The sequence below is a fragment of the Rhea americana genome, unplaced genomic scaffold (assembly GCF_003343005.1).
Source record: "Rhea americana isolate MKP2758 unplaced genomic scaffold, rheAme1 scaffold_53, whole genome shotgun sequence".
In the NCBI taxonomy this organism is placed as follows: Eukaryota; Metazoa; Chordata; class Aves; order Rheiformes; family Rheidae; genus Rhea; species Rhea americana.
Window position 1 is genome coordinate 5093482 of NW_028186679.1, and position 12202 is coordinate 5105683.

Sequence of the window (12202 nt, forward strand, 5' to 3'; positions counted from 1 at the left end):
GAAGCACAGGAAGTTCTGCCTGACTGTGAGGGGGAATTTCTTCCCTGTGAGAGTGACGGAGCCCTGGACCAGGTTGCCCAGAGAGGTAGTGGAGTCTCCTTCTCTGGAGATCTTCAAGGCCCGCCTGGATGCAACCTTGTCTAACAAGCTCTAGGTGACCGTGCTGAGTAGGGGGGTTGGACTAGATAATCTCCAGAGGTCCCTTCCAACCTTACTGATTCTTTGATTCTGTGATTCTAAGTGTACATGTAATTACCTTCTTCAGAATTCCTGCTGTTTTGGGAGAATATAGCAGCTGTTAAACACAAAAAAGTCACTTTGCTATCATCTAGTCTGAAATGGGACAGATCTGCATTCTAATATAATTTATTTGTATTCCAGTATCACRTTTGAAGCAGTGGTTTCAGAATCTGTATTACTTGGAGGAGTGGTTTCCTTTTTTGTTTCTGTCCTTTGCTTCCTCTGAGACTAAAATGAATCTTTTAAATTTAATACATGATAGTTAAATATTTCTCCACTGTATTGCCACAAAAACATTTATTTATGAACCACAGAGGGGAGGGGGAGAGGAGAAGGGTAATTTTTTTTTATTAGGATTTTTTTTAACTGAACTATATTTTATATTTTTAGGCAAGGTATAAAAAGACATGCATCTGAAGTCATTGTTGGAGCCCACTGTGGTTATGCAGTACTTCGAGGAGCACATGTATATGTCCCAGGAATCATATCTACCTCAAAATGTAAGAGTTCTTTAAATACCCTCGGTTAGGTTTTAGAGGGAAAGTGTATCACCCATTGATGGCAATTTCCAATAAATAGAATGCCATTTTTTTGTTCTATTCACAGCTGAAATGAATCTTAYAGTTGTAGTATTTAGTAAATACATACTTTAAGTTTATCTGGCTTTTGTTTGAAATTTTCACCACTGTTGTGCAAAACTAATAACAAATTATGTATAATAATTTCTCATTTGGGCTATTTAACTTCCTTTTTTAATATGCAATTCCTAGCTGAATTATTAGTTCTCAAAGGTTCTAGTTTCTTCTTATTTTCATTTGAAAATATTTTAAGCAACATATCTAAAGTGAAACGTGGATTTTTAGATTTTTTTTTCTTTAATAGCAACTATGGTAGCTTTTAATAATCATCTTCAGTAAAATAAACTTAGAGAAGTTTGTCACGTTCCACTCTTGGCAAAGGAAAAAGGATTGCAGCAGACATATCTAGGTGGTATTGGATGTATGTTGATTAATTGCCATTATTTCAAGACGTCCTTATGTGCTCACCAAGGCACTTGACTTTATGATCCCATAGGATTCTAAATTCCAGATCTAGAAAAATGTATTTTTTTTTATCTTTTGGCAATTCATTTGATATTGTATGTGTATGAGAGATTTAGATCTATTGATGAGAAAAATTTTAATGGCTCAGGTTCTTAAGAAATGGAAATATGTATTTTTCTGTCTTTCTATGCCTGAGAGACAAGATTAAAAAAAAATCTCCTACATATAATCTGATTGCTTAGTGTTCAATAGCCTATTGAAGCAATGCTATTTATTTTGCCTTTGAAGGTCAACTTTATGTGAAACCGATACAATTTTAGATGATTCACCTCATTATTCTATTGTGCTGATATCTTCTAGTTTTTATGGTTCTTACTATTAAACAGTCAGAAAAATATTTTCCATCCACTTCATTCCTATTCAGGAAAAACCTTTAATAAGTGCTTAGTTTTAAGCATATGCTTAAGTCTGTTTCACAGAGCAGGAATGTTTTTCAATCTAGGACTTGATAAGGAAATAAGTGTATTGCTGTAGCAGCTGTTGAAGCTGCTAATTTAGACAACCTCGTAAATATTCAAGCCTGTGTTTGAGTTAGCTGGTGATTTATCATAATTGCTGTATGTAATTATGCATGCAACATTGGATTCAAAGAAAAGAAAATCCTTTCACTCATACCTCAGGAACACTTCAGAGGAATTCCAGATAGGGAAATAAAATAGGAGGGCATGCTACCCACCTGATACCAAATACAACGTGGCTGTAAGTATAGGTGGTCTAACTAGCCAAAAAAGAGAGTTAAGCGAGAGCAGGTATGTTATCATTGAACTAGCTACCAAGTGAGAATAAACTAATTATCAAGGGGCTTTGAGTTTAATTTAACTAATCAATATCTAAGTTTTAGGTTTGATTTAGGGGAATGCCAGTGTAGGCACCCAAATGATAAAAAAGCTTAAGCTGTAGCACTAACAAATTTTGAAAAGATAATTGTTAGTGAGGAGTAAAATAAAAACCCCTTGCTTTTGAATACTGCAAAAAATCATTGACAAATATGCTGTATGGAAGAGTTAAATAGCTGAAAGTTTTAGTTATGTGAAGATTAAGTAGATAATAAAATGTTTTGGGTCACATTTTATAAGAAGATAGCTAAAAGTGAAATGTTTAGTAGATACTTAACAAATATTCCATTTAAGAATACCAGGGCATTTTTCCATCTTAGGAAGGCCCCTTGAAAATAAGTAAAAGAAAGATTCTTAAATACAACTCTCAGAATTTCTGGGAAGCTGTACTATCTTATCTCTTGCATCTTATGGCTGCTCCAGCCAGTCAGCTACCTTGGAAATGCCACTTTGGAAAATGGTTTATTGCTGTCAGTGGTGGCTTTTATTTTTAAGTATATTTTCAGCCAGGCTGTACATAAAACAAGCTCTCTTACTATTCTATAGAATCACCTAAACCAACCCTCTTTCCCATCTATTTTGGTTCCAGTTCAGAAAGATACTTCAAGTCACTAGGACTACATGTTTCTAGAGTTTGGTGTACGCTTATGTACATAACTGAATTGAAGAGGCAAGCTCTTTTAGAGGATTATTCAGAACAGCAGTTGTGTTAGAGGTAGGAAGAGAGGTGCATCTGAKAAACTGTCTCCACTGAGAAATACATTACTACTTGTATCAAAGCAACAGTTAGAGTTTAAGCAGCTTTTCATCAGCTATGTTCTACCAAGCTTTCAAAGGTCATCAGGCAAATTTAGTATTACTGTCTGAGTAGAGTAATTGCTCTAAATGTGAACCACTGTGGTTTAATATACTTGTGTGCCTACAGTGCACACAGAGGATGAAATCCCAAAGAGTGGACTCAAAACTCGTGAGGGACTATGTGGTGATAGAATAAACAGAGATTTGTCTAGCCTCTTACAAAGAAAGAAAACAGAGTCTGATTTGTAACTGAGAGTCTCTCAAAATCTAGCTAGTTGGTAACCATCATTCACCACATATACTTTCAAACCTAAAACCAATGAGTCTCTTGTGTAGATTACAGGAAGTCTAACTTTTGCTGTGATACAAGAGCTGGAGTAAGTAGTCTACTTAAAGTTCCAAAGTATTTGGTCACTATTGTCTTGTCAAGTATAAGATTAATGTCAAAATTTCTCTTCCTCTTTGAACAGTTTTGAAAGCTGGAGATTTGGTCTCAGTGTATTCTGATATTGAAGGGAAGTGTAAAAGAGGAGCCAAAGAATTTGGAGGAATCAAAGTTTTCCTTGGAAATGGGATTTCTGAACTGAATCGCAATGAAATCTTCAGTTCAAATGGCCCACTGAAGTAAGTCCATGGTAACTGGAATTTACACCTACAACTTTGGAAAGGGAAGGGAGGAGATGGCAAGGCATTTTGAAATGTTCTGTACCATCTGAGAAGCCACATGATGGCTTTGTTTAAGACCTGTATTGACAGGTCTTAAGACACAGAAATTTTCAGCATCTTTTGGGAAGTTTTAGCGTTTGGCAATCTAATAGGATTATGCCTCCTGCTGTCTCCTATAACTTCACAGCTAAGTATGTTTGTATGTGTGGCTGCTTGTGCAAGGGAATCTTAATTATGGTTAAAGTCCTACAGTAAGTATTACCATTTCAACATTTAGTTGCGGAATGGGTTCCACATACCAGTTTACTGAAAGGAGTAGGAAATAAATGGTTTCTCAAAAAAAGTTTTAACTAACATCTAACTTTATTAACATAATAAAAACAGAAGTGACAAATGTACTTTGGCAAAATTCCATTTTGGTAAATTGTTCTACTACCTTGCTATTTGGCTGAAATGCAGCGTTGCCCTCCTCCCTATCGCCTAAGAACATTTTTAGAGTTGAAGGTTAGGTTTGTTAGGTCAGATATCTTCAAAAAATGTAACACCATTTGCCAGGGTAGTTAACTAATTCARGGTTACTTGCTCTTCTATTTTATTGCCAAAGCTTATGGTTTGTTCCTTTTCCTCTCATCTAAAACATGTACAGAAGCAATGTATAAACAGCATTACATCAAATTAATGACTGAAACTTTACATAATCAGAATAAACTACAAAAGATTTAGTAAAAAGGATGACATTGTTAGAGGATTTCTGATGTATTACAGCTTGAGTATAGTAGAGGTAGGAGTAGCATATTCCTATTAAGTTGATGACATGGAATGATAGTATGTGACACTAAATATGGAGTCCRCAAGTTTGCTTTTTTGTATCCATCTTTATCATGCAGCTCTGCAAAGCATATGCAAAAAGTTACTAATTCTTCTTATCTTCAGTAATTTATGGTATATTTTTCAAGTTCAGTATTATTTTTCTGTGTTGTTCATTTTCTTGTTTTACATTTGTCTTACYCTAATAAAATGTATTACAGATTACAATTAAATGAACCTCATTCCTATTTAAAATTCGGGTTGCTCCTAAATTTAAACAGTTGCTTTGCAGGCAAATTGGTGTTCCTTAAGGGTTTAAATGAATGTTTTTCAGTTATTCAACAAGAATCTGAGACATTTTATAAAAATGAAGGAAGAACTAAGTAGAAAATTATACTCCAGTGCCTGTTGCAAATATGACTAGCCAAAAAGGAGTTATAGACCAAAATTAACATATTTAAATCATATTAAAACATATGTTTATGCATTGGTTTATGTTATTGAGGCTTTGATTAGATATCAGCTTGCCACATGTACAAAACAGATTAATTTACTTTTTGCAAATTATATAGATAGTTCCAATTTATAATGCAGCATATTTTTTCTTATAGTTTATCCAACATAATGTGTCATTTTAAAGACTATCACATTACAAAATTGTAAAAGTGTTTATTTTATTTATGAATGCTTTTATGCTTTCATTTTTGTAAAATTTTGCTTCAGTTTATTTATATATAAGCATAATGATTTAAATTGAATAGTGTTAAAAATTATGAATCTGAGTAGTTGAAATAAATTGTTCCATGTTTTTCAGTGGGATGGGCATAAGAATGATAGAGCCAGTCTACCTTAGCCCTTCGTTTGACAATGTGCTTCCTAGTCATTTGTTTTTACAGGTATGTTTTTTACAAAAAAAAGTCTATGCTATTCACAGAATAAATATCCCCTTAAGTGTTCATTAGGACTCTATATACTCAGAGTGTATTATTGCACCTAATTCACTACTTAAAGAAAATGAATTATTTAGACTGAACACAGTACCTGCATGTAGCTGGTTTAATCATACTAACTCTGCATCTGTGAYTTTAAAAGAGATTTTCACTTAAAAGTGTATAATTTTTTTTGTTCAGATATTCTGCAAAGATTTTTCAGTTTCTGGAAACTGCCTATGACCTCTGAAATATGTCCCTCCTTCAATGTACATCCTTCTGTAGATATATCCCCAGATATTAGGCAGGCTTTAAGTTGAAGGGAACATTCACCTCTTTTATCCCTAGGGGAAAAAATCTATTTGAACAAACCAAACATGAAAAATCTTACAGTAGCACAGTTATCACTACCTTGTACCTTAAAAGTACAGTTTCCAAAGAATGACAAATTACTTTGATATTTTTATTATGAGAGCCAGGAACATTCTAGTCAGCTTTTCTTTTTGCAGTTTTATTATTTAAGGAATCTATATTCTTTTCACCCCAAACAAATCTGGTTAAAAACAATGCTCAGACATGACAATTGGGTGTCAGTGCTGTGCTGAAATGTAATAATATAAGTAATTAATATAAGCATGAACACTTCTCTGGGTTTAGAACAAAATCAAGCTATGCARCACTTTTTTAAAGAAAAAGATAGTGATTTGCATCTGTAAATGTAAATTTTAGCTCAAATAAACCCTTGTTCAGAAGTATACTCTTACATTCTAAGTTATCTCCTCATTTTATTTGTATAACTGTCACTCAGATGAGTAGGTAAGTCTTTTATTACAGTACATTGTCTTACTCCTCATTTCTTCCATCAAAGTCAGTACAGTACAGTTATTTTCAGGTATTTGTAATCAGTATTTTTAAATGAGAATCAATGATGTCTTCTAGTGTGAGCAAAAAGAAGTTTGTCGAGCAATGTWTTATCTGATGGCCTGCAATAAAAGAAAGCCTTTTTCTTGCCTTGTTCATGTTATCAAAGTTTTTACTTTCARGGGACAGAATTTGTAGAGACAGATTATTTGAGACACTGTACGCATGTGAGAATTTAACTTCCGTATGTTAAGGTCTGTATTTTATTGGTYGAATTTAGTTTTGGGTGCTCACCTTAAACACTCAGTTTAGAATTGCATAGTAGTTCAAAATTCCTTTGATTTCTGTTTGAAGTGTACATTTTTGATATTTTTTTTAATATCACAGAATAGTTGAGTTGGATGGAACCTTTGCAGATCTAGTCCAATGCATGATCCCCTTGTCAAAGCAGGGTCATCCATCCCAGGTTACTCAGGACCATTCCCAGTTCAGTTTTGAGTATCTCAAAGGATGAAGACTCTACAACCACTGGGCAACTTCTTCCAGTGTTCATTCACTTTCACAGTAAAAAAAGTTCCTCCTTATGTTCAAGTGCAATTTTCTGTATCAAAATTTGTGCCCGTTGCCTCTCGTTTTGTCACTGGATATCATTGAGAAGAGTCTGGCTTTATCTTCTTTACAACCTCCGATCAGGTATTTGTACACATGGATAAGATCCAGCTCACCCTGAGTCTTCKTTTCTGTAGTCTGAACAGTTCCCGCTCTCTTAGGCTTTGCTCACATGRCAGATGCTCCAAACAGTCATCTTATTTGCCCTTCACTGGACTTGCTTCAGTATATTCATGCATCTCTGGTACTGCGGAAGCCAGACCTGAACACAGCACTCCAGATGTGGTCTCACCAGTGCTACGCAGAGGGGAAGGATCACTTCCCTCAACCTGGTGGCAATGCCTGTCCTAATGCAGCCCGGGATAATGCTGGTTTTCTTTGCCACAAGGGCACATTGCTGGTACATGTTCAACTTCTTGTGCATTAGGACCCACGGGGCCTTCCCTGCTAAACTACTTTCCAGCCATCTAGCCCCTAACATATTCTGGTATATGGAGAGTTATCCCTCCCCAGGTACAAGACTTGGCATTTCCCTTTGCTGGGCTTCACAAAGTTCCTCTTTGCCCATTTTTCCATCCTTTCAATGTCCTTCTGAATGGCAGCAGAACCACCTGGTGTATCAAACACTCCTCCCAGTTTTGTGTGGTGTGTAAACTTACTGAGGGTGCACTCTGTCCCATCATCCAGGTCATTAATGAAGAGATTAAACAGACTGGCTCCAGTACTGATGCCTGGAGTACACCACTAGTGCCTGGCCTCCAGCTGGACTTCATGCTGCTGATTTCAACCCTTTGAACCTGGCTGTTTTGACTGGAATTTGCTGTGTATGAGAGGAAGGCCTGCACCCGATAGTATTAGCACCTAATTAGTGTTAATTTTTTAATACTGTGCATGAGACTTGAAATTCTGCTAACCAAAGGCAAAAAATAGTAAAGAGAAAATAAAACTTTTTATACCTTTCTGTTCAACCAAATTAGAAGACAATCTCTCAGAGTATGTTTGTAATTTTGTAAGATGTTAATACTGCAGACATTGCACCTTATTTATCTTTGGTGCATTTGTTCTGTTTATGCAAGTACAGCTTCTCTGTACTTAAACTCATCTAGTTAAAAATCCTGCCTATTCATCTAATTGTTTGCTACTAAATACACCAATATATTCATACAACAAATGTTCCAGTAAACAGATCAACCTAAAATCTTCATAATATACAGAGCTGCTCTATGTCTGTCATGGTATCAGCCTATTTAATTTTGATTCTTAGCATTGTGTCCTCAGTCACAAACCCTTAAACTTCAGTCACAGATACTCATATATGGTTTTAAATAAAGAAGAGCCTCTGTGGACTTCAAACATACAGTTTTTCATATTCTGATATGGAATTAGCACCAATATCATAATCATCTTCACTATCAAATAAATTTTTTTTCAGTGTTTGTCATTACTTAATGTAAGACTTGATATAAGGCTTAAATTCTCCCATTATTGTTTTTATGGTAGAACTTGCCTTCTGTGGTTGTGAGCCACATTTTAAACCCTCAGCCAGGAGAGAGAATTTTGGACATGTGTGCTGCACCTGGAGGAAAAACAACCCATCTTGCCACGTTAATGCATGACCAGGTAAGAGAAGTCATTGAGCATTTGATATCTCAGTGAAGAAAGTCTGACTACTGATCGTCGGCACAATTCACTTACCTGTCAGAATCCACAGATAAGTTAGAAGAGCAAAACACTAATATTTGGACATTCTACTTACCAATTTATTTTGCAGCACATCAGAGTTACTGAAACGGGCACAAATGTTTTTATCAAATACTCACCATCACATTTAAAAGTTTATATTTGTTACAAACTAACCTACTGAAACATGTTTGATTCCCCCTTTTAAATTATCTTATTTTGTTTGTAATAACATTTGTAACATGCAGGGCAAAGTTACTGAGGAATACACTGGATTCACAAAATTGAGGATATGTGGAAATCACGGTTTGCTAAAGAGTACCAAAAAATATGTAACTTTACACAAAAATGCCAAAAAGCTACTAATCCAAGGAACTTGCAGTCTCAGATCACATCTGTATTGCACAATTCATAGTTTTTACTGAGAATTTCTAGTGCAAACTTACCATTCTAAGGTAGAAGGTCAGAAATAAAATATACTTTCAAAGACAAAAAGCAAATGTGACGTGAAAAGAAGCAAAAAGTAGTATTCAAAGAAAGATGAAGGCAAATAGTACACAAGTCAAAAAGAATATGGAGAGAGGAATAAAGCTTTGCATATATCAAATTGATTTATGCAAAGCGAAAKATAGAGATGTGGGTTACTCTTTTTTAGAAAAGAGGGGAAAAAGTGTAGTGTTTCCTCTAAAATGTTTATAACTAGTCCAGTTGCCATTTTGGTTGGAATGGGGGTTTTACATGATGACAGATGATTAGAAATTTTGCAGTTGTATTATACAGTACTTCAGCAAGTATCTATGCGTTAATGGGAAGATTTAGCAGTGGCTAATGATGGGTGTGTACTTAGAGAAGCCGTGTAGTTAGTTCTGTGTGGCAGTTTGCTTGACGTAATCATTCCTAGTGCTATTGAATTGTTCGGTCTCTCAATATGGAAAATTTGCAAACATGCATTAGACATTCATTATTCGTTTATTGGATAGAGTTACAGAGCTTCMAGAAAAGAATTTCAATATGGTAAATAAAAAATAAAGTCTGTAAAAAACATACACTCTGTCATGGATTTATTTCCATTTATACTTTTCTGCATATATGTACGTTTTATATAACTTTTTTTTCCCCTCACTCATTTTAGATATTTTGATTGTGCTTACTTCCAGCTGTAGCAGCAAAGATTCAGAATGCAGGTGTTGAAATTTATTTAAATTGACTTTCCTTTTCTGATTAAATATCGTAGTTTTATTTTAGATATGACAGAAATGTCTGCTCATTTAGTTAATTTGCACTACTCTCTGGTTAAGTTCCAGTCACAGATATTCCATGCTAAATTTCAATACACAGTGTAATAAATCATTTACATTTCAGAAACATCTGAATAAATGTTATTTTTTTGTAATTTATTAAAAATTAATATTTTTTAACAATTTTTTCTATCTATTTTTAGATCAGATAATGGAAATTATAAATTATAAATTAGCAATAGCTCTAAATATAAATTAGGAATAGCTACAACTCAAAAATTTATTATTGTTAACCAGATATTTAGTGTATATGTAGACTGTAAAGAGCCCAGTCCAAACCACCATTTTTCCCAGAGGTCTTTCTGGCAGCGGCCAGAGCTGGCCAGCTGGGGAAGAGTTTCTGTCTTTCAGCGCATTCTCTTTCCTGAGAGTCTTTCAGGAGAAGGATTTATCTTTGAGTATCTGCAGGTCAGCACACACATAGTAAATCGACTGTTTTAAGAATAGACCCACCCTTCAGGCATGATGAGTTGTTACCATGCATGTGGGTTGAACTGTGGTGGGGGGAGAAGCAGTGGCATATGCCCATCGAGTGTCCTTGTAAGAGGTGATTTGGTGCACAGTGGCTGAAAGCTGGACGCAACTGGCACAACATAAATACTTTTCTTTTTTCTTCATACTTGTCCTACATATTGGCTAACATGATTACTATAGTCAACTGGCCTATTTTTCTTGACTATCTTTTTTTACACAGTCTGTCTTGGTCTTATTATCCTTCCATAAGCCTCTTAGAGAGTCATCAGCACATAGCAGAAAGTTGTCATTGTGTTTTCTCAACTGGTTCTAATTCCTATAGCAAGTCTTCTTTCTATATTTTTGAACCCCCCCCCCCAAAAGGTAGTATTACTGCTTTGGGGTTTATAGTTGCTACTGAAAATGTGTTCTTTCCTTTGCATTTTTAAATTTCATCTAGCAGGTAGTGCTGTGTGTCTGCAGAGGAAAAAATAAATCTTATTCTTACATAAAGGAAAGATGTATAGTTGCAATCCTTCCCCATTTTCTAAATTTATTCTTTCCCAACAGAACTCAAGTGACAACTACCCTAAGTGTTTTGAATCTGAGCGAGCTAGAGGTCTGGCTGTGGACCTCATTTCCCTGAGGTGTATGTGATCACATCCTCTGTCTGTCTCTTACTATGTCTATGCAAATTTAAAAGCTGTTGGCCATTTCTACCACGTATTTGAGAATTCTACCCTCTTTTAAATGATTAAATTTTTATGAGTTTCATAGAAACCAGTTCCTGAAGAATAGGAAAACTGAACTTAACCTCACTTAAACTAACCAGTAAAAAGCAAAATAACAATAATAAAAAAAACTTTTGACAGAATTCAGCCATTAATTATAGGTTCCCTTTGGCAGCGATCTGGTCAAGGAGGTGCCAGTCAGAATGCAAAGAGGTCCAGACTAGTATCTACCCTTATGGGAGGAACACAGAAGATAAGTGAGAACAAGGACAACTGTGGTGTGGGTTTATGAATAATAAAATTCTGTAGGGAACACTAAACTTCGTTCATTATACTGCTCATAGAAAAAAAAAAATCAGGAATTGCACATCCAGTTAATCTCTATACTTTTGATATAAACCTTTTATTTTCCAGGGTGAAGTAATAGCCATGGACAAGATAGCCAACAAGGTGAAAAAAATTAAGCAGAATGCTGAATTGCTCCAATTGAATTGCATTAAGGCCTTTTGCTATGATGGAACAAAGGCACTCTCAGTTGAGAAGAGAGAGGATAAACAAGGTAAAGTAAATGCCTTGGGCTTTTAGAAGAAAATGGTAATCTTATTTGTACTAGTGTTTTTAAACCTGTCCACAAGTCCCTGAAATCTCGGCAGAAACCTAGGTTGCTTTAGCATGGTGAATGCCCTTGTATTTTCTGTGCTTCAGAGATTATCAATTTCTCCATAATGCAAATACAGAACTCAAAATACCTGTCCTTATCACAGCCTAATGGGTTCAAAAAGAAATGCATTCCCTTTTCAGATAATATCAAAGATTGACAAAGTGTTAAACTTCTCTTGTGATAGCATTTAACCTCATACTCTGAATTGTTTAACTCACTCTGAGAAAGAAGTGACTTTGGCACAATTGTTTGGCTTCTCTGCTTCAGCATCCTCATCTGTAAAATGGGGGTATTAATACCTAACTCCCAAAAGCACTGCAAGGCTTAGTTTATTAATGTTTGTTCAGCTGTTTGGGGCATAAAAATGGAAAGTGCTATAGAAGCAGAGTGTATTATTTTAAGTTCATTTAAGTTCAATTCTTTTCTGAAATGCTGTATTTACGATACTGATACTGTTCCCATGATAGATAGAATTATTTAAATGGTATCTGCTGTCTTGATTATTTTTAGTTTGTTGTGCAAAGTATGCT

At 35.1% G+C, this 12202-nt stretch overlaps 1 protein-coding gene across 6 annotated transcripts in view; it reads left to right on the forward strand.

The window, feature by feature from the left end:
• Window positions 1–12202, forward strand: part of NSUN6 (NOP2/Sun RNA methyltransferase 6) — a 30385-nt gene that overhangs the window by 11569 nt on the left and 6614 nt on the right. For all 6 annotated transcript variants that reach the window (XM_085318361.1, XM_085318360.1, XM_085318364.1 and 3 more), the window contains 5 exons: window positions 631–740; window positions 3448–3601; window positions 5265–5346; window positions 8350–8469; window positions 11426–11570. In XM_085318361.1, coding sequence (XP_085174487.1) covers window positions 631–740; window positions 3448–3601; window positions 5265–5346; window positions 8350–8469; window positions 11426–11570 — 611 coding nt within the window. The remainder of the gene's footprint in view (window positions 1–630; window positions 741–3447; window positions 3602–5264; window positions 5347–8349; window positions 8470–11425; window positions 11571–12202) is intronic.